The sequence below is a fragment of the Desmodus rotundus genome, chromosome 4, assembly GCF_022682495.2.
Source record: "Desmodus rotundus isolate HL8 chromosome 4, HLdesRot8A.1, whole genome shotgun sequence".
Lineage (NCBI taxonomy): Eukaryota > Metazoa > Chordata > Mammalia > Chiroptera > Phyllostomidae > Desmodus > Desmodus rotundus.
Window position 1 is genome coordinate 71,024,435 of NC_071390.1, and position 21,192 is coordinate 71,045,626.

Sequence of the window (21,192 nt, forward strand, 5' to 3'; positions counted from 1 at the left end):
CCATACCATCCGGGGCGTAGCTTGATGCCATATAGACCAGGGGTATCAAACTTATTTTCACTGGGGGCCGCATCGGCCTCGTGGTTGCCTTCAAAGGGCTGAATGTAATTTTAGGACTCAATGTTAACTACTCCTTAACTAGGGGCAAGGAGCTCAGCACTGCTGCCAGGTAAAAACAAGATGGAAGGCTGGATTCGGCCCATGGGCCTTGTGTTTGCCACCTGTGCTGTAGAGTTGAGTATAAAATGGTTAATACAGGACATCTCTTATGACTCAGGATTGACTAAAATCTGGAGTTGCCCTTCATGCTGGAAGACAGTGCTTCTGGGAGAGATGCTGGGTTTTGAAAAGATGTCAGGGGATGTAGGTGGGCATGCTAGGAAAGATTTGGTATGAAGGGCCAGAAGTAAAAAGTTCCCTGGAAGGGCTCAAGGACACCTAATCACTAAATTGACAAGGGATGTGCTAGTGAGGTGCACCAGCATTTTGAGAACCTCAATGGAAGCTTTCCTCAGCCAGGATTGGCAGTAGGGAAAAATGGGGATAAAAGGATTATAGAAGAGCAAAGACCAGGTAGGGGCAATCATCAAGATGTCAGGCTAGTTTAATTGCCTTAATGGGCAGTGAAGCCCAAGACAGTAAGGACTTTGACCCTGCCAAATCTGGTGAAGTCTAATACACCTCCGTGGATACAGGGACCACGTTCAGGCACAGCCATGAGGTCTCTCAACCTTATGTTCTTATTCTGCTTCTATGACCAGAAAACCCATGGAAAATCAGGGTCTTGTGCCTATTTCCGGAACAGCGATCTCAGATCAGAGAACAATCGAAGTGGAGGAAGAGCCTGGCATCATTGTAACAATTCTGTGGGGGAGAAAGTGACCTAAATCTTCTGGGTGCTATTTGATACGGTGTCTTGAGTTGATAGTGATACCAGAGGATCCAAAATGCCAATATGGTTCCTCTGATACACTGGGAGCATAGGGAGGCCTGATAACAAATGGATTCCTGGGCCATGCTCATCTTAGTATGGGTAGAACAGGTTTGAGACCTCTCAAGTGTATCTCCCCAACTAAATGGGCAGGGGTACTCAAGACCGTTGATGGAACCCCACACTGTTCCTGGCTTTTGGAAAGATATATGGTAGGAAAGGCCAAAAGGAACCTCTTAAATGGCATTCCCAAGACTAAAGGAGAGGCTGTAATGCGTGTGCAACATCTGAGGTTAAGGGCCACACTCAAAGACTTAAAAAGCAAGCATAGTTCCTTTCAATTTGCCTGTCTGGTTCTAGCAAACAACACATGGATTCTGACAGATAGCAGACAACCAAAAACTTAACCAAGTAGCCACAGTCACAGCTCAGTGCTTAGTGTGGTGTCTGCCACAGATCAACAAGCCTCTGGCACTTGAGAAGCTGTTGGCCTATTCAATATATTCTCTTAAATCTGCATCAAGGAGATTAGAAAAACATTTTACTGTCTTATAACATGGCCATCAGAACATTCCCTTTCTCCTGGGCCGAGCTAACTCCTGCTCCAGTTACAGTAGTACCTAAGAAACTGATCACCTCACCATGACCAACTATTGATGGCATGGGACTTGCTGAGGAGGAAACAGGAAGTATTCTAGATGTCCTAGAAAGATGTGTGCTAGAGGGAGGGAGAATTCAGGGCACTGCCCCATCAGGGGAGTTTTTAGAATCTAAGTTTTGGATAGTGATCAGCAAACCAGGTAGGGTCCAAGGGCCAAATCTAGCCCACTGCCAGTTTTTGTAAATGTTTTCTTGGTATATAACCAACAAATTTTACATTATGTAAAAATAATTTTATCACAGTACTGGTGGTCAAAATTAAGGTGTTGGTAAGGCCATTCTCCCTCTGGAGTCTCCGAAAAAGAACTCTTCCTTACCTTTTCCTAGCTTCGGTGGTTACCAGCAATCTTTGGTGTTCCTTGGCTTGCAGCTGCATCATTCCCATCTCTACCATTGTTGATACATGGCCTTCTCCCTGTGTCCAGATTTTCCACTTATAAGGACACCAGTCATTGAATTAGGGCCCACCCTAATCCAATGTTATCTAAAATGATTGTATTTGCAAAGGCCCTATTTCCAAATAAGGTCACAGAATCAGATACTGGGAGTTAGGACTTGAACATTTCTGAAAGACACAATGTAACCCACAACACATAGGTTCGGTTTTTTTTCTGAAAATCTCCAAATGTCAGCTCATTCTTTGAATATATTAGTTAAAATCTTGTCTTAATCATTCCAACATTTGCATCTTTCTTTGTGTTTATGTTGTCTGGTACTAGTTTGCCTTTTATGCCTGGATATTTTTGATAGAGCACCAAATACTATATATATAAATGTAGGTACAGAAGAACTACAAGATCCATGAGCTATTATCATCTGTCAGATTAGCAGAAAGAATGCAACCAGGTTTTTAAAAAAATTACTCTGAGAAAATGAGCTCAAAATTGCCAATGGCAATCTGAGAACAAACAGCCAGATCTGTGAGCCAAAACCCAGAAAATTCTGTAGGTGCCGATTTGAATTACACTAAGGTAGGGGTGGGAGACCATAACAAATAAGTCAATGAAATATAAATATTACATGAATTAGGGCAAAGTACAACACAAAAAAAGCAAACAGATAAAGATGAGTTTTGGTGGTGCAGTTGCAGAGTGACCCTGGAAGCCTAAAAGGACCTACAAGAAGGGAATTGGTGATGCAAAGATGCTGGAGAACTGGGACAAGTTCCTGAAGGAGGGAAGTGCAGTGTCCTTAAGGCTAAGGCTGCAGTCTGCGGTGTGTTTAGATAGCATCCAGGAGGCAGGGTGAGTATGAAAGAGCACAGGGGTGAAGTTTGAGCATTGATGATCTGACACGGGGTCTGGAGTCAGACTGTAGGGTCAACAGGTCATGTTAAGGGAATTTTTCTGTAAGTAGGGGACTTTTGTGTATTTTGAGCAGAATTATCTGCCCTTGCCTTAAGAATATTCCTCTGATGGTGGGGTTGAGGCTTGACTAATAAGGCCCTCTACATAGCCAGGCATAGGACCTAACCAGTGATTAACTCAGATGGTTCCAGTCACATGCTCTTGTGTTAGCTGTTAGCCCTTATTTCTTACCCTGAATTTTATAGTATTTGACACAAAAAGTGAGGGTAAGATGCTGGTACCTTCTGGGAAACATATTACAGTGTTTTCAGCCATCTGTCATAGAATAAACTATACTTAAGTTAGTAGACCCTTATTTTAAAAGCACTCTCCAGGACTCAGCAATACGAAGTAATGAACTATTGATTCTTGTAAGAACCTGGCTGGTCTCCAGAGAATTATGGGGGTGGAAGAATATTTATATATGTATATATGATAGAATGATAGAAATATATCAAACTTTTACCCTTGATTATTTCTGGGTGCTGGGTTAGAAATTAGTTTAACTTCTAAAGTGAGATGTCTGTAATGTTCAAGTTTTCTGTAATAAGCATGAAAGATGTTTGCAATCAGAAAAAATAAGATTGTTTAAATGAAAAAGGAAGTGGGGAGGGATATATAATTCCCAAGCAGATACCAGAAAGGCAGTGTAGCCCAGTCCTTCAGAAACATGGCTCAAAAACAAGACATCCTGTGAGAACTTCTGAGAGCATGGGTCTCCTCTTATGCACAGAGGGGATAATGCAGGACTCCATCTCATGTTGCTGGGAAATTTGAGTTAATATGTGAAAGACTTATAACAGCATCCAGCACATGCTCAGTATTCAATAAGTGCAAATTACCCTTTGCTTTCTCTGGTTCTCTTGGACTGCCCCTCATCTGGAGAAGATGACAAGAAAAGGGAATTGTGACTAAAGCCCCCCCCACCCCCCCGCCCCGGTCTCCCCTACAAGAAATAGGCCCAGGGAAGTGATCTTTGTGGCATAGTAATTGCACACAGGAAGTATGGGCAGAGATTTTTTACATACTATGGCAACCTTTCTCACACCCTCCTCCAGGGAGGGCAAGAGTAGAGCTTGTTTCCCTTGGGAATCAGCAGCCACCGTCAAGAGCTAACACCAATCTATTCTTCATTGTCTGGACAAAGGCTTACTGATGCTGAGCAATGAGCCCCCACCCCCAACACGGTTGTGGGGCCCTCACCCAGAATGGTTGCTTATAGGACTTGAGAGGACTGTGGAATTTGTTCAGGCAAAACTTGAATGAAGCCGTGCTTGGCAAGCTGCAAATAGAGCAGTACCATCTATTCTGTTGTGTCCTCCCATCCCCCCAAAAGAAATGAACACATGAAGATGAATACGGAATGTTCTCTCCCTCTGCTCTGGGCAGGAATCATGGCTGCATCTCGAGTCAAAGTGACTTAGGTTCCCAGGACAGGATAGGGGTTCCTTTTTACTGAGAGGATATCAAATGGCAGAGCTTGTCACAACGTGTGGCAGTGGGGATCCAAGCTGCTCCCGAAGAAGTTGTCGGGCACTCAGAAAGGGCGTTATGCTGAGATCGCTTCCTTGCTGACACACTAGCCCCACCAAGGGCCACAGACTTTGTTTTCTTAGGCAGAGTTCACTTTTACTTTCTCACATGCGGTCCACACACAACAGCATCCTTCGTGTCCAAGGAGGAAAGGGACATCACCCCCTTCCTGGGGACAGGTCTGTGGTGTCTCATTAGCCTGCGCCCTCCTCTGGGAGTACACATCTTGGTGCTAGCTCCTCCTGCACCCGCCTTCCCCTCCCCCTCAGCTCCCAGTTCCTCCACTGAGTCCCCGCCCAGCAGGGGGCAGTGGTTATCTCTGCAATGGCCACCTAGGATCCTATTTCACCTATGTTCCAGTCACAAGGACTTCCCTGCAGTTCTCTAAAAACATGAAGGCCAGTGTCCCCTCAAGTTGTTTACAAGCGTTTTTCCCTGTCTGAGGAAAGATGTTTGCGTGGCTGGCCCTTCTCACCGTTTAGCTGAGCAGCCATCTCAGATCTCACCTCTTGGCTTGACCACATAACCCTCTGCTGCTCATGCACTCAGCCACTCTTCTTTTCTGGGTATGCATCCAATTGGGGTCAGAACGCAGGGGTCTTAGAAAATCTGTCTGGCAGATAAATGGGCCTGGCACAGCCACCACCCCCAAGTCTCCCTCTCACACTGTCTCACTCACCTTGGAGAGTGACTGTACTTTCAGCCAGGTATCCCGCATCCTGTTCACATTCTTGGAATTTCTGCTGCTGCTCTGGAGTAACCTTAGAAATCTCTCCTTACCTGTCCAACTCCAAGGGCCCTAAGAACTTCATTTTTACACCTCAAGGTCTAGAGATGCACTGCAGGGCAGCAGACATGGTCCTCAGCCTCTAGACTCCCTTGCACTGGCTTCCTGACTCCAGCACATAAGTCAGGGCATCTGGCAGCACCCTGAGAAATGGAGTAGGTTTGGAGCAGCACACCATTAGAGAGCTGCCTTGAAGCAACACCAAAAGGGGCGCCCTATCACCCCAGACCCGAACTGTAAGCTACTGCTTGGCAGGGACAGGGCAGACCTCTGCTGCCCCAACCTGTCCCTGCCCCAGGGTCTCAGCTGTGGGCAGGGGCTAGGCTGAGTGCACCTTACACCTTTGGCTGTGGAGGTTGGCAAGAGGGGTGAGGTTATAGGATGGACAGGCTGCTGAAGTGGAAGAGGCACCCTTCCCCACCTCCACCCTATGCAAGCAGGGACCTTTCAGGTGACATGTTCCAGGAGTGGACTTGGGACATACTGTTAGATAGGACAAGGGTCTAAAGGTCTAGGCAGTTCTTACTAAATGCTATTCTTGCTAAACACTAGAATACTTTGCTGAGGCAGCTGTAAACAGGAAGAGCTTGACAGGAACTCAATTGGTTAGGTGTAGCCAACTGCAAAGAAATCAATGTGTGTGTAATCAAATAGTATATATAAGCAATGGCTAAGCCTGCCTGTAGAGATAAAGCTTTGGATGTGAATCCCTGGTCACCTTTACTTGCTGAAAATAAATAAAACCACAAGTCATTCTTTTTTTTTAAATCCTCACCCAAGTGTATATATATATATATATATACAGAGAGAGACACAGAGAGAAAGAGAAACATCAATTGGTCACCTCCCATGTGTGTCCCAACTGGGAGGATCAAACTTGTAACCCAGGCATATCCCTTGACTCAGGGATGGAACCCATAACCTTTTGGTGATGGGATGATGCCCCAACCAACTTAACCACCCAGCCAGTGCTCACCTGTCATTCTTGAATAGAGCACCCCTAGTGTTGACTCTCCCTTGAGTTTAGTAACAATAATGAGGGATCTAGATTTGCATGGTTGTTTTTTGGTTCTAAATGGGGCTCTCTGGAGATGTAGCTCGAAGTGGGGTTTTGGGATATTACCTAGGGTGAGGGAAGGATCCATGGGTTGGTCTGAGCATTATATAAGGTTTTACTAGGGTGGTTCAGTGAAGGAATTGTTGCATTTCCTGTGCTGTGTGAGCAATAGAGAACATTCACTGACTGTGGTGGGGTCTTGTGGAGGGAGAGCCACTGGGGATCATTCTAGGTTATAGGACGTCATAGGTTCCTGGCTTATTGGGACTTCTAGGGTCTCTAGGCAAGGTGTGGAAATTGTAAGGTCCTTTCATATAATATTGAAGTGTCTCAAATGGTACATGGATAAGGTAAGGGGGTGGGAGATCAATTATCAGGAGGTTCTCAAAGTGGGGGGACATGCTGGGAATGGGTTTTACAACAGACGTGGCTGGTCACAGGAAGCATTAGCAATCTATGCCCCACTCCCAGCACCTTAGCTGCTGAGGGCCTGGGTTTTCCTGAGCAAGATGTCAGAGTTCCTGTCCAGCATGCCCAATCCCACAAAAGGTGACAACACCATGGGAGGAATGAGACCAGTTTAATTTAGAAATAAGCTTTGGACAGCTTCCTGATCAGAAAGGAGCCTAAGGGTCCACCCATGGAAAGAAAGGCCTCCAAGTAGGGAGGGAACGGCATAGGAGCTGGCACTGGGGTGCCACAAAGCTGGTCCTGTGCTCAGCAGGTACTGGCAGAACCTGTGGAGAGAATGGGAGTCATGTCCTCACAAAGATATCACTACACAGACACCCCCCTCAGCCTTGTGCAAACTCAAGGCTGGGCTGGCTCAGGACAGTCCCACCTTACACACAGCATATCATTTTTGAACTCTCAAATTATATGGCCAACCCGACTGAGTCCCTGGAGGCCTCTCAAAGAAGCTTGTCTCACCTGAAGTGATGAGTGGAACAGCTTACTCAGGTAAGGGGCTAAGAAAGGAACACATCAGATTAGCATCTTTGGACCTTACGCCCTACTCCTCCAAGACTCCTGGTGCCTCCTTCCCAGAGGATCCCTAGCTGCCCTCCTGTTATTCTTCCAGTCATTTAAAACAATACCAGGAGCCAGAGCTTTTCCTAATTTGGGTCCCCTTCAGGGTTATTATCTGTGAATAATCCCATTGCAAGCCCAGGGAGCAGCCAAGAAACTGTCCTTTTTCTCCAAGTTGTAGGACTTTATCCCAAAATAGTAGGCTCAGTTTGAAATGCACACATAGGGGCCCTATCTCACCTCTGCTTCTGATTGTTCTTGCATTTACATTTGCCACCTGTGAGAGGAAGAAACATCAACGCAAAGAGCCTGGGGACCCTGGGCCACCCCTCTTCTCACACGTCCTCCCTCACTCCGCATCCCACCAGCTCCACAGCTTACTTAGGATGAACAAGAGTCCAACGATGCACAAGAGCCCTGCGCAGATTGTCCCACCCAGCTGCAGGCCTTCCCAGTCTAGGAGAGTAGAAAGTGAACAGGTGCCAGTTTGGCTCATCCCAACACTCATTCAAAAGAATTTATGAGTACCTGCTTGTGCAGTTGTGCTTACATTCCAGGCAAAGAGGAAAACAGACAAGTAAATAGATACACAGTACAACATCTGGTAGGAGCAAGTGCTAGGAAGAGGAAAATAAGCAGAAGAGCACAGAAAAAGAATGAATTTCAATGGATGATGAAGGAGGCTTTTCTGAAAGGTGGCATTTGACTGAGTGGGAGGCAAGCTCAAGGACAGTGCAGGCTTGCTTAGGGGACTATAGTGGGCAGCAAGGAACTGGGTGTTGGGGAAGGCAAATGAGAGTGAGGGGCAGAAGAATGTTTGTGTGATACCTGGGAACCCAGCAGCCCATTGCCTCCACCCCTTGCCCCAGAAATCTTCCTAAATATGATGGGTACCTTCCTTCCTTGCTGGAAGGTGGTTCTTTCAAAGACTAGGTTGCATGTTGGCCTTTTGTACTTTTTGTGTTGGCCATACTAGCTTTTTAATTTCCAATCCCAGCCCCATCCTGCTCCTCCTTCATCACCCCTTTTAAGTCTCACTATGCCTACACTGGGCTCTACATCACCCCTCAACAAATTTTAGTAAAAAAGTCCAGGACAAGCTAGGGAAGGGGGATGAGGGATATAGTGTCTTACCGTAGTAGAAGGGACTGTATTTATCTGCAGGAAATAAAAATAAATAAATAAGGACCAGAACTAGGAGGCAGGATGTAGGATCTTAGAGGCAAAAATGTGGACAGCAGGAGCAGTTTGTTTGGGGCCTCACTCACCAACCAGATCATTGGCTTCAAAGACAGGCATGCCTGGATGGAAGAAGCAGAGGGACTGGGTGATAATTCATGACTCTAGTGTCAACATGAATCAGCAGATAGACCTCAGCCCAAAGGACAAGGACAACCAACCTCACTGGAAGGCACTGGCACCGTGGGGCCAGTTCCCTTCTCATACCTTCCCCAGCCCCAAACAATGCTGCTGAGGTTCTGTCTTCCATCTCTTAGCCTTTGGCCCCTAACAGCCCTTGCTGCCATTTCACAGGCTTCCTGTTGTTTTTAAAGATTTTATTTATTTTCAGAGAGAGGGGAAGGGAGGGAGTAAGAAGGAGAGAAACATTGATATGAGAGAGGAACATTTATCAGTTGCCTTTCACATTCCTCTAACTGGGGACCTGGCCTACAACTCAGGCATGTGCCCTGACAGAGAATCCAACCCACAACCTTTTGGTTTGTGGGACAATGCCCAATCCACTGACCCACAACAGTCAGGACTCTGCTGTTCTTTCTTGCACTCGAAATGGGATAGCGTGTTTGTATCTCTCTATCTTCACCTAAGAAGCTTCCTACACAGAAGCTGGCTTCCCCTCTGTATCCTAAAGAAATAGGAAATGCTTTTCATTTCATGCCAAATGCCAGTTACAGTTCTTACCTGTACTATCATTTCTCTTTAAATCAACAGTGTAAATGAAAACACATTTATTTGACATCAGGCTTCCTTTGAGAGGTGCTGACCTGATCTTCACTGCCTTAGTGGGCATGTGAGTGGCAGCAGGGTCACCTCTAGGAGGACTCACCTGCCAGTGCAAAGAGAAGGCCCCAGGTCACTCTCTCCATGTCACAGCTGCAGGGCAGGGCTGTAGGGTTGGGGTTCAGGCTGGGGTCAGGTGGCCCCCACCTACCTGGTGGGAGAGTAAGGGCACCAATCTCAAGGATGTTGCTTATTAGGCAGTCTTGGGAAAGTCACTAACTTCTCTTTCCTCATTTGGAGATGAAAATAGTAGTGTTTTGTGGTGTTATATGGGTTGATTAATACTAGTTAAGTGCTCAGAGCAGTTCCTTAGTATATGGAAGGAACTGTAAGTATATGTTCCTTAGTGCATATAAGGCTTTGTTAAAATCTAAAGTCAGATGCTTGACCCAAGGTCAGGTGAACAGAGTTGCTGATCTAACTCAGGCTTTAAAATTTTTTTTTTTAATTTAGAAAATTTTTTTCAATTACAGTTTACATTCAATACTATTTTGTGTTAGTTTCAGGTGTATTTACTCAGGCTTTGATGCCTGCCTTCCTAACCCCACACAAGGGGCAAGGTTGTCAGGCCTTGGACTATTGTTTCCAAAGTTCTGGGCCTGGGGCACTATCAGGCTGCATTCCAAGAGAGACTCCTTAAAGGGTGCACCCAAGCCTGAGCTGAGTAGAGGAGCCAGCTGCTTAGCTGCGAAGTGGGAGGACTGCTAGAGGCAGACAGAGCCTCCCACCCTAGCCTCAGCATGGAGCCTGCTCCAGGCAGCCCCCAATTCCACTCTCAGTGTACACACTGCTATTGGCAGGAAACTGCTTGGCTGTTGGGACATTGCTCCTTCCTACTTTCTCCTTAGGGTAGAAACTAGTCCCTGGGGTGGCTGTAGCTGGAGATAAGACCCCTCCCAACTTTCTGCAGAATCGTATTGTTAGCTGCAAAAAGGCACAGGGATTGTCAGTGGCTTCAATAATAATATTGAAGCCATTATTATTTGCTGGGACCAGCTGGAGGAAGTCTAATCCACTCTCAGCAAATTAATAGCTGTGTGAATCAGCAGGTTAAACTCTCTGTGCTTCTGTGTCCTATAAAATGAAGATAATTATAATAGCAACCTCATAAGATTATGACTGGATTAAATAAATTAATATGTCCAGTTTAAGAACAGTGCCCACAGTAAGTACTAAATGTATTACAATAATAAACACATAAATACCTAGGTCCTAAAACCGTTGAAGGGAGGGCCTGTTAACATGCTGCTTCTGAAGGCAGAGATTTGTCCTTGAGCAGAGACTAGTCTGCCTCTCTACTACTTTCCTGACCATGGAATTCCTGGATCAGACGGTTGCAACTCCATTTTACATATTCTTTAGCCAAAGGCTAGCTCCTGTTGCTTCCCACTCCCCTCCCCTCCCTCCCTCGCCCCACCCTACCCCATCCCCTGCCCCTCACCATCCACACAACAGTAGTCAAAGAATAGACACCCTCCAATCCCCAAACTCCCAAACACACACCAAGAATACCCAGGCATGACCACCTCTTCCCTCAGCCTATTACTCTGGGCCACCCCTCCACCCCTGCCCTTCCACCTACCAGCTCGAAGTCTTAGCAGTTACCTGCTCACTCAAGAGCCAGTTCTGAACTCACCTGAGAGCAGGGTGCACAGAGCAGGTCTGAGGAAGCTGCTGGGGCTGTTTTCAGCTCAGTAGGTTCCAGCTCTTTAAACCCAGCAGTCTCGCCTAGGGCAACAATACCTTCAGACCAGATGGAACTGGTCAGACTCTGTAAGACTTCCACAGCTCTTTCTCATCTGCTTTTAAGGAGATGGCTAGCCCTGCCACACCCAGTGCAGTGCAGGACTCCTAGGGGCCCCGGGGCCAGCTCAGAGATTGGGGTGGTTGTAGGGGAGAGATTCTCTGATGCTTCTCTTGTGGAGAAAATGACTTTTACCTTCTTCTGCTCACCTAGGTCCTAAAAGAGGGGCCCTGAGGTGTGCTGTAGGGGACAGGGTGTTTCTGGGTTCTTGTGCCAGCAGAGGGGGTTCCAGGACTTCTGTGTGGGGTAGCCGGGGATAGTTGAGTTGACATGATGCCAGGGACTGGCCTCGAAGTTCCATTTGTTCAGTGGTTTCATTGCTTTTCCTTGGGCTGGGTGTTCATTGATAAGGAGGGCTGGGGCTGATGGGTACCCCTCAGGATTATCTGCCCTCTGACTAGGCCCTGACACTCCCTTCACCCAGGAACACTGACAGCTGGAATTCAGAAAGCACCCAGACCCAACCCTGGTTTCTCTCCTAGCTGCTAGGGGGTGGGCAGGGAAGGGTCACCAGCTACAGGATGAGAAGTGGGCCACCTTCCTCTGAGGACCCCCATGCTTGTCTCAGTCCCTGCTGGCCAAATCTCCTCTTACCTGTCATTCTACCTCATACTTTTAGCCTATGCCCTTGGCCCTGGATGAGCCAGGCCTCTTTATTCTGTAGTCCCCCTTCCCCAGTTTTTCTCTATTCGCTGCTTTTCACTGCATAGTGACCAACTGAAGGCAAGGAATTTTCCTCCCTTATTCCCAACGCCCAGCTGTGGACACCAATATATAGACCTCGATTAGATTGTTACTGGAGGAGGTAATCAAGAGTATGTGGCTGCCAACTGAACCTAGAGCTGGACCCAATTAAATGCTCCTCATCTCATCCCCTGTTCTTGAAATGTATGCTTGTTACAGAGCAGAAGCAGGGGTGGTTCCTGCACGATAAATTATTACAGAAAGGATTCCGCCTTTCTGTATCTGGAGGTTCCTTCCCCCACGCCTCCACCTGCTAGGTTCGCAATGCCCGCCGCCAGAGGAAGGACGTCTCTCAATGCCAGAGACTGGTGAGAAGGAAAGGAATTGTTTATTTAAAAGTTACACAGACTTAGAGTAATGGCCTAATGTCTTCAATAAGATACTAAAGTCCTCTAGAATACCCACAGATGCACAGTCCTTCCCTCTCCCTGTGCCCAGTCCGGGGTACCGTGTCTCAGGAAAAGATGTAGAAGTCCGTGATTCAGGCTCCCGGCACCATCCGCTGTGTGGCTGCTGCAATATCCAGTTAATCCAAAGCCGTGTGGCACCTTCTCATGGCCCACCAGCAAGAGTCCTCTCTCCCCTTTCTCTATGGCTGCAAAGTCTCTCCTGCTGCCTAAGCCATGTGGCAAGAAGAAGCACTCCAAAACCTCGTGGTCCTCTTCCTTTCCCTCAGAATCGCGGGGTCTCTTTTCCCCACTTCAGAACCACATGGACCTCTATCTATCTACTTGCTTCAGAGCCTCGTGGTTCTCCCATTTACTTCAGAGCCTCGTGGTCTCTTCTTCTCTCCTAAAACCTTGTGGTCCTCCCCACTACTTTGAAGCCGTGTGGTCTCTCCTCTTCCTATGGCTGCCGGGCCTAGGTTTAAATCCCAGTGCCCATCTTCCTTTGCAGCCCCATTTCTGACTCCTCCTACAGTCAGCTACACCTGCCAGCATCCCTGTATTCTTCCAGCTTTACTGGGCTGCCATAGTAAGTCTGGGCAGGTGTGGCCCCATGGCATGGAGCCAATCATCTCCATGCTCTCACGCAGGCCCTGTAACCAGGGGGAGTTACTTCCCAGTCCCATCCTGGGTGGAATTTGGTCCCATCCCCCTGGCTCAAAGCATGGCCACAGCTACTTAACACATCCATGAAACCAGTTAAAGGTTATAGATATGTTAAATGACTGTGCCAGGGGTTAGCTGCAAAGCTCTTGCTACCCAATACAGCTCTGAATGGCCCTGTTCCATGTGTCCCATCCCCCTTGGCTCAGGCCTGTGGGGGTGAAGACATCCTACATACATTTTTCTAATATTTCCTGGACACCCTGAGTCCTGGACCCCATTACAAATCCCTTCTTGGGGCCCTCCTCTTGGCTGCACCCTGCTTCATGCTTTGCCTACCGACACACAGTAGGAACTGTTCCAAGGACATAGCCTCATATGTTTTGAACTGATCTCAGCTTATCAATAACCAATATTGTGGCTGGACCAGCCCTTGTGGTTTTTATTATGATTGCAAGATGCCCTTCAGCAATAACCATCAAGAAACTCTGAAAAAAATAAAGGGCCCTGACTGGTGTGGCTCAGTGTGTTGGGCATCCTCCCAAAAGGTTGCCAGTTGATTGCCAGTCAGGGCACATACCTGGGTTGTGGGCCAGGTCCCCAGGTTAGGGACATGAGAGGAGACAACCAATCCATGTTTCTCTTGCATATCAATGTTTCTCGCCCTCTCTTTCTCCCTCCCTTCCCCTCTCTGTAGAAATAAATAAATAAAGTCTTTTTTAAAAAAAGAAGAAAAAAATAAAGGTTTATTACTCACAGGATCTGGAAATTACACAGCACACCTGGGGCCACTCAATATAGTCACATGGAGAGAGAGAAAAAGAGAGAGAGAATGGGCCTGGGGTTCTGCATTTATTGGGGTTGAAGGTGGGAGCCTAGGGTTTCATGGGCTTGTAACAGGGTGCAGCCGGGGGGCCCCCAAATGGGGATTTGTATGGGGGTCCAGTACTCAGGGTGTCCAGGATATATATAGGATGTCCTCACCCCCACAAGTCTGAACTGGGGGATAGGACACTTGGAGCAGGGCCATTGAGAGCTATTTTGCATAGTAACAGTTTTGCAACTAACCTCAATCATGGTCATTTAACATATCTATAACTTTTAACTGGTTTCATGGGTATGTTGAATAGTTGTGGCCAAGCTTTCAGCCAGGGAGATGGGAGTGACTTCCACACAGGATGTAACTGGGAGGCAGCTCCCCCTGGTTTCAGCGCTTCCGTGAGAGCTTGGAGTAGGAGGGGACCACATGACTTTGGCAAAAAAGGAGGGACCATGAGGCTTTTGGTGAGAGAGGGAGAACCTTGTGCCTTTGGGGCTCCCTTTGCCACTCAGCTTAGGAAGCTGGAAAGCAAGATGTAGCAGCCATGCAGAGCTCTCTCTTAGCAGTTTGGAAGAATGCAGGAGAGACGCTGGGGGAAGGAAAGGGGTAAAAGGACTCTTGCTGGTGGGCCATGAGAAGGTGCCACGCGGATTTGGATTAAGAGCTGGAGATCTCGGCAGCAACACAGCTGATCGTTGCTGGGAACTGAGGGAGGTCTACCAGCCAACCATGAATTACTGGGAAGAACCAGGGGCTACCAGAGCCATGGACTTCTATTTCTTTTCATGAGATATGGTACCCCTGACTGGGCAAAGGGGGAAAGGAAAGACTGTGTGTGTTTGTGGGTGTTTTAAGGGACTTTGGCATCTCAATGAAGACATTAAGTCATTACTCTTAAATCTGTGTAACGTTTGAATAAATAATTCCTTTCCTTTTCACCAATCTCTGTCATTGAGAGATGTAATTTCTTGGTGGCAGACAAGGCAAACCTAGTACATGGGGGCCCTGGGAGAAAGGGGTGTCCATTCCGTGATAGAATATCATTCTCTGCTCCTCCCCACGGGTCTGTTCTGTAACAGGCTTACACCTTATCAGTGAATTTAAAACATTAAAGTGGGGATTTAAAGTCTGGGAAGAGGAAGAAAAACAAGTAGCCCCAATGGCCAGTTATTGAAATCAACCAAGATTTCTAAAGCACAGTAGCCTCAGTGGGGGGAGGTGGCCTGTCTCTTTATCTAATCTTTATCTAGCACTTTATCTATGTGACTGGCAATGTGTTTACCTGAGATAGCCCTCTTTGAAATGGATACCTCACAGGTGGTCAATCAAAGCTAAGTCAGATCCTTGCCTTTCAAAAAATAAATAAAATAACTGTCATGGCTAACACTAAAATTTGAGTGAGTAAGGTGTTGTTGAGAACATCTGGACTGTGTACGACTGAATCCAGTTAAGGCCTCTATACAAACTTTTAAGATTCTGGTGGGTGGATGTGGGTATTTACTCCTCTTGTGGTTACCCAAGACAGGCCTCATCAGTAAGTTCCACTGCTTATTAAACCTGCCACCTACCAATCTGGAGTGGTCTGCCTCTTTCTTCAGTCTCTTCCTATCCTCCGTGTAGGGACCCAGTTTGTGAACAAATGATCATTGAATCAATGAGGACAAGAAGCCATCAGATGCTCCCAGTGCTGGGGGGCAAGTGACAGACAGGCCAAGGCCCTGAAAGTCAGGGCAGAGTATATTCAGGTGAATAGGAAGGGGGAGAGCATTCCTAGTGCAAACATGATGCATTTCCTTATGAACATTTTCCACGGTGCTCTGTTTTTAAGATTCAGCTTCTGCACAGAGTTTGACCAGAGGCTCTGAGGTCAGAAAGAGCTGGATTTGAAGCCCAGTTCTGCCACTTGCTTTCTGGGCAATCTAAAGTAGCTCCCTCATCATTCTGAGCTTCTTTTAATTCCCTATCCCATAAAATGGAATAATGACAGGGCTTACCTTTAAGGTTTAGGGTGGAGGTACTGTGGGAGCTCAGGGCCACCCTATGGTCAGCCCTCAATTGTGCTTGTGGAATGAATGCCTTTTAGCCTGGTGTATAGAAAGTTTGTGGACATCTGGATTCAAAAGAAACATTAATAGCCACATACTTTGGAGGCAAATGCAAGCTTTATTAGTTACTTGCTATGTGCACTTGAACAACTGACTTACTGTTTAGTTATCTATAAAGTGGGAACAATGACCTAGCCTGCTTTGAATGTCTATGGCATGATGAGATCTGATTATGCTGCTCAGTTTACAGGAGTTCTTATTGTAGTTGGGACTGGCTCTGATATTCACATGGTGAGAGCTGCAGCATGAGAGGAAGAGGGACATCCTTAGAGAGACCCCAATTCGAAAACTACATTCCAGAGAAGAGAAAGGTCTTGGTCAAGGTCACATTGTGGGGATTCAGCCAAAGTTTTTAGACTCCTCAGCTGAGTTCTTCTGCCCTATCAGGCTACAGTGGGAAATTAGCAGCAAGAAAGCAGGCATTTGCAGGAAGGAGTCCCTTTAAGTCCTCAGTGCTTTGGAAGGTCTCCATGAAGTATAAAAAGAACTTCACATCCCCTTCTCCAGTAGGACTAGTGCTTTTGCCCTACGGCTTCTGTTTTCTTCAAGGATCTACCAACTCCCATCCCTATTACCACCAGGTATTATCATTTTTAACAAGTAGAAAGAAAACTTCACCTAAGCCAGGTGGTATTAACACTGGTCCAATGTAGGGGACAGTTTGAGCCTGGGAAGTACCAGAAAGAGGGAGCCCAGCTAACTGAGTAACTTCTGCAAGCACAATGGTAGGTTTTCACCTCATCTCTTCTTTTTGCTGGAGTTGGCTATAAGTGTAGGTTCATCATGGTTAAGTAACACGTCTGTCCCCTCTGACAGGCTCCAAAGGCTATCTACACACTCAATGATGGGCAGCAATACCTTTCACAGTGGAAGTGTGTAAAGTCAGTTTCCAGGTTAATGAATTTGTCCTCTTAGATATTAAACCCCAGACTTGTAAGTAGTCACAAAACTCAGTATAGAAAGCTTTTAAAAGCTTTATGTATTGAGAGATAGTAAAAATAAAAAAAGGATAAAAAAGTATTTACTAAACTGTCCTTTTATTTTTTAGGAACATTTAGGATAAACAACCACTCTCTCAAGATGTGATTTCTGAGGGGCTGGCAGTGAAGGCTGTTTTCAGAAAGTCACATTCAAGGAGGGCTGCTCACTGGCCCTGCTTCTTGGGTATGCATTTCTCATACCAATCCCTGGAGCCATCTATTTGGGTCTGATTTTTTATGTACTATATGGGAGAGCTAGGTAAGAGGCACTAAGATGTATAGGGAAATCAAACCTTGGATTATGAAAGGCTGGGAGGAGTGGTGATTAGAGAACCAGCTTCTGCTGGGTGGGTACAGATTAGAGTCTGGAGGTATCAAAAGGTTAGAGAGAGAAAACTGCCAGATTTAGCTCTGAACTCTTTCTTTTCCTTCTGGACTCAGCGCTGTAAAGGAAATGAAGGACCTTATGTGGAAGGAGGAAGTCTGTTACCAAGAGTGGCCATCTGAAAATCAGCACTCACACTCAGGACGCCCTCCTCTGATCATGTCAATCACGGCCACAGCTCCCACACTACCAAACTCTGCTTTCCCACTTATCCAAGCACTACCTATTGTTCTGTGAAGAACATAGATATATCCTAAAATCCTTTGGTTTTCCTGAGGAAAGATAACATATAGGACAATTGAAGACTGACCAGAGGTAAAATAAAAGAGAAGTCGCTCATATCTTGTCTGGCACAGAGTGGTACTGCTGGTGGAAATCATGTTCTTTCATGGGACTGCATGGAAAACATTCCACAGACCAAAGCATGTGGTGCGGCAAGATTTATTCAAGTGGAAATAGAAAGCTGCCCCTGGGTTTCCAATTTCCTATCTCAGTCCGACCTGCTATAGATAAAATCCAATTTTTTCCCCATCAAGGCCCAAACAAAGGCCAATGTCCAGAGTTTCTGTTTCACATTAAAGCTTAGTCCTTTGGAGCCCACCTGGTCTGCTGCGAGCTCACATGGCTGCTAGACCTACATGGTTGCTGTGTTACTGAGGGAGAGAGAGAGAGAGAAGGGCTTTGTTCCCTGGGATTGCCGCATTTTTCAGACTTTGAGACAAACCGGACCATAAGACGCACCTAGGTTTTAGAGGAGGAAAATAGGAAAAAAAAAAAAAAACCTGCCCCCCCCCTCCCCTGCGAGCCAGGTAAGCTACATTCTGTCTATAAGACACACCCCCATTTTCCTCCCAAATTTGGGGGGAAAAAGTGCATCTTATAGTTTGAAAAATACAGTATATTATCTCAGGCTTTGGGAGGACCAGGAGCTTTTCCAAAATAACCAATCAACTTTCCAAGTTTTTGTGGGCTTCTGATGAGTCCACCCCCTAGCCAATTCATTCTTTCTCCAGGCTAGACTGACAGGCCTCTGCCATTGCCATCTTGGCTTCTATTGCCCATGCCTCATAGAAGCACTTTCCCCTGCACCATTTTGACTTCTACTCCCATATACTTACCTCCTCCTTTATTGTTCTATCTCTCTCTCAAGTGATCTTTGGGGAAACTATAGGTGGTTTCCTGGGGTGTGTGTGAAGCTGTAACTTCCTGGTGAAATGAGAATGTTTGATTCCTTTGCTTTCCTCCTTTATTTGTATCTAGCTACATATACTAACAGTGGGACCATAACATGAGTACTTTTCCTGCCTTCTACGATGGGATGAATGTCACAGGCATCAGTAGAAGACTGAGACTGAAACAGAATAAAATGTTCCCCCGAATTTCTCCATCAAGTCAAGACCTGCCAGAACTATCAATAGATAGCTATTAAACAATAACCCAGGAACTACTGTCAACATAAGGAACATTCAAACCTATAAGGATTTTTATGAATTTATTTGAGCCAAACTGACAATCACTGGGAAGCAAAGTCTCAACAGATTGAGAAAACGCTCCGGGGAATGGCAGTCATGCACCCTGTTTATACATAACAATCAAAGGAGGAGGCATAAAGGGATTACATGATCGTCATTGGTGATAGATTAGGGAGGTAGGAGAAAGAAAAGTGGGAAATCTCTGGGACTGGATAAAAGTCAAACCAAATAGATACATACTTCTTTTACGTTTGTGGGTATACTATAGTTAACAGTTAATAATTAACATGATAATAATAACATGAGGGGATTTGTGGCCTCTGCCCTGTGCAATGGTTGTGCTTTGATGTGTCTAGAAAAAAGGGAAATTACTTTGATATTCCAAAGGTATGTTACTGTAGATGCAAAAGAAAAAATAAAAATAAAAAGGACAAACAATAGTTTCAGTTAAGGTGAAGACTGACAGACCTTTGTTAGGGAAAAATACAGTCCTAGGACATGACTACCTGTCATGAACTGACTTTTAATTTCAGACCATCCTATGTGGTTACTTTAGGTCTCTGAATTTGTAAGGCCACCATGTAGGCCTCCTCTGAGCTGGTCAGGTTTAATATGTGGTCCCTTTTTCATCCAAAGTACCCTATTTTTAAGTTTGTTTTTCAGATCTAAAGCCAAGCCACCAACCACAAAGACAAACTCAATACCTGGTTTGGAAAGTCCCTTCCTGCATCCCATAAAAAGTGCTGCACAATCCCAGAACACTTTTCTTCATTGTTGTATATCCAGACATCAGTGTTCCAAAAAAGAAGCCTGCTAACCTACCCCCAATTGGTTAACCCCAGCAACTTCTGTGTCCTCAAGCTATAAAAACCCTGAGCCACACATCTGGTATGCAGAACCTGGGACCCCATCTCAGTGTTCTTGTCCTCTGCAGAGCCTCAATAAATCTGCTTTTGCTTTTATCAGTGTCGCTGGTCAAAGTTCTCTTATATCAGGAATCAAGAACTCCAACTCGTTGGTAGCAAGACTATATTTTGAGGGCTCTGGTGCAAGAGGAAAAATACCCCATTTGAGAGAAACAGAGGAAAGGTAGAGGGAATCTTGTTCTCTGAGGTCTCTCCCATCTGGACCCACATCCTGGGCTCTGTCTCCCTCAGGAGTTCCCTTGCTGTTCTTGCCCTCTTGTCACGCCCTTTTTGGTCCAGAGACCCAAATTAAGGTCCTTCTGGCCAGCCCTAGTAGAACGAGACTGAGTTCGGTAAAACACAGTAGAAACTATTCTTTGATTAGAGAATGGAGAAGGGTGAGCTCATGCTTGAAATACACCTTCTCCCCCAACTGGGAGGTCAGGGAGATTTTAAGGAGTTTAAGGTAGGCAGGTGGGATCAGGGATGGTGAATTTCTAGAAAAGGGGTGGTGATTTCAGGGAATAGTTGGGCTTTGCTGGAGTCCTGACTCCCTGGCTGTGATTTTTAGTAAGTAAATAAAGACCAATTCACAGGGGGCAGAGTTGGGTGGGGGTGGGGGTGGGGGGGATGGTTCCGCTGCAATCCAAAGCTGGCTGATTCTGCTGTTGAGCTGTTTGTTCCAGGTGTCTGCAGGTGCTGTGGTTAACCATTAGCAGTTTGCCTTAGTTTCTGTAAGCAAGAGGTAGCTTGTGAGGTAGCTTAGACATTTGGGAGCAATAGGGTTTCTTAGATGATAGCCCTATTACGCTCTCTCTGCATATTCCTCATGCCCCCTTATGTGTGCTGAGGGCCTACTGGTCTTGGGTCCACAGATCTGGGACTCACTCCCTTCGAGGAATGTGTCAGGAGGGAGGCAGCCTGATTCCTCACTGACCGGTCTATACGAGAGCAGTAGGTGAGCGGTTCTAAGACTCGGTGGAAGGGCAACCATCTGAATGAAGGGTAATGGCTGAGGGACCAAGGGCTCACTTTCCCAGAACTCTGTCCTGGCTGACATCCTGTGCATTGGGCAGGCTGAGGGAGGGGCCCTTCGCGCTGCGGAATCTCAGAGCCTTCAGGACTTCTAGACGAGGGGATTCAGAAACGGTGTCGGGGGGAGGTCTCCAGAAGGATAACACTGGGGTTCCTGCATCAGCCAGTCCGTTCGGGATTCTGGAGTGAGGCTCTAGCCTCCAGAAGGACTCGTTCCACCTGTAGGAAGCAGCTTTCAAGAGGCTATTCATGACCCACCCACTGGCATGGGTGACTGGAGCTTTCCTTTAGCTAAGGGATCCGCCCTCTTGGCGCGAATTGGCTTTCGGGTTCAACAAAGTGCAGGTCAAGCCACTGCCCTGATGCGCTTGCGCGGCAGCTCCGCTGGCTGCTCTGAGTCTTTTTGTCATGTCCAGGTTTCTGGTTAATTCGTAGCCTGATCTTTGTCAATGCATTTTTCTTTTCACTCTGAGGTGAAGGTCACAGTCTCATGGAGGTCTTGGTCTTCAGTGATTGGCACTTCAGAAGCTG

General features: G+C 46.4%; 1 protein-coding gene and 1 long non-coding RNA gene across 2 annotated transcripts; one reads left to right on the forward strand and one right to left on the reverse strand.

The window, feature by feature from the left end:
• Positions 1 to 6,877: 6,877 nt before the first annotated feature.
• FXYD4 (FXYD domain containing ion transport regulator 4) lies at positions 6,878 to 11,130 on the reverse strand. Its single transcript, XM_024561071.3, has 8 exons — positions 10,999 to 11,130; positions 9,409 to 9,513; positions 8,612 to 8,644; positions 8,478 to 8,501; positions 7,725 to 7,799; positions 7,584 to 7,620; positions 7,245 to 7,282; positions 6,878 to 7,051 (listed from the first exon to the last, which is right to left on the reverse strand). The coding sequence occupies exons 2-7, from the start codon at positions 9,446 to 9,448 to the stop codon at positions 7,267 to 7,269; spliced, it is 225 nt and encodes a 74-aa protein (XP_024416839.1). The 5' UTR covers positions 9,449 to 9,513; positions 10,999 to 11,130; the 3' UTR covers positions 6,878 to 7,051; positions 7,245 to 7,266.
• Positions 11,131 to 16,932: 5,802 nt separating this feature from the next.
• LOC139440849 (uncharacterized) lies at positions 16,933 to 17,590 on the forward strand. Its single transcript, XR_011651116.1, has 2 exons — positions 16,933 to 17,048; positions 17,306 to 17,590. It is a non-coding gene; the product is annotated as an uncharacterized lncRNA (long non-coding RNA).
• Positions 17,591 to 21,192: the final 3,602 nt, after the last annotated feature.

Coding starts and splice junctions, on each gene's coding strand:
- FXYD4 (XM_024561071.3), bottom strand. CDS start 9,448: ATGGAGAGAGTGACCTGGGGCCTTCTCTTTGCACTGGCAG. Junction 8,502..8,611: donor TGAAGCCAATGATCTGGTTG/GTGAGTGAGGCC, acceptor TATTTCCTGCAG/ATAAATACAGTCCCTTCTAC. Junction 7,621..7,724: donor TGGACTCTTGTTCATCCTAA/GTAAGCTGTGGA, acceptor TTCCTCTCACAG/GTGGCAAATGTAAATGCAAG.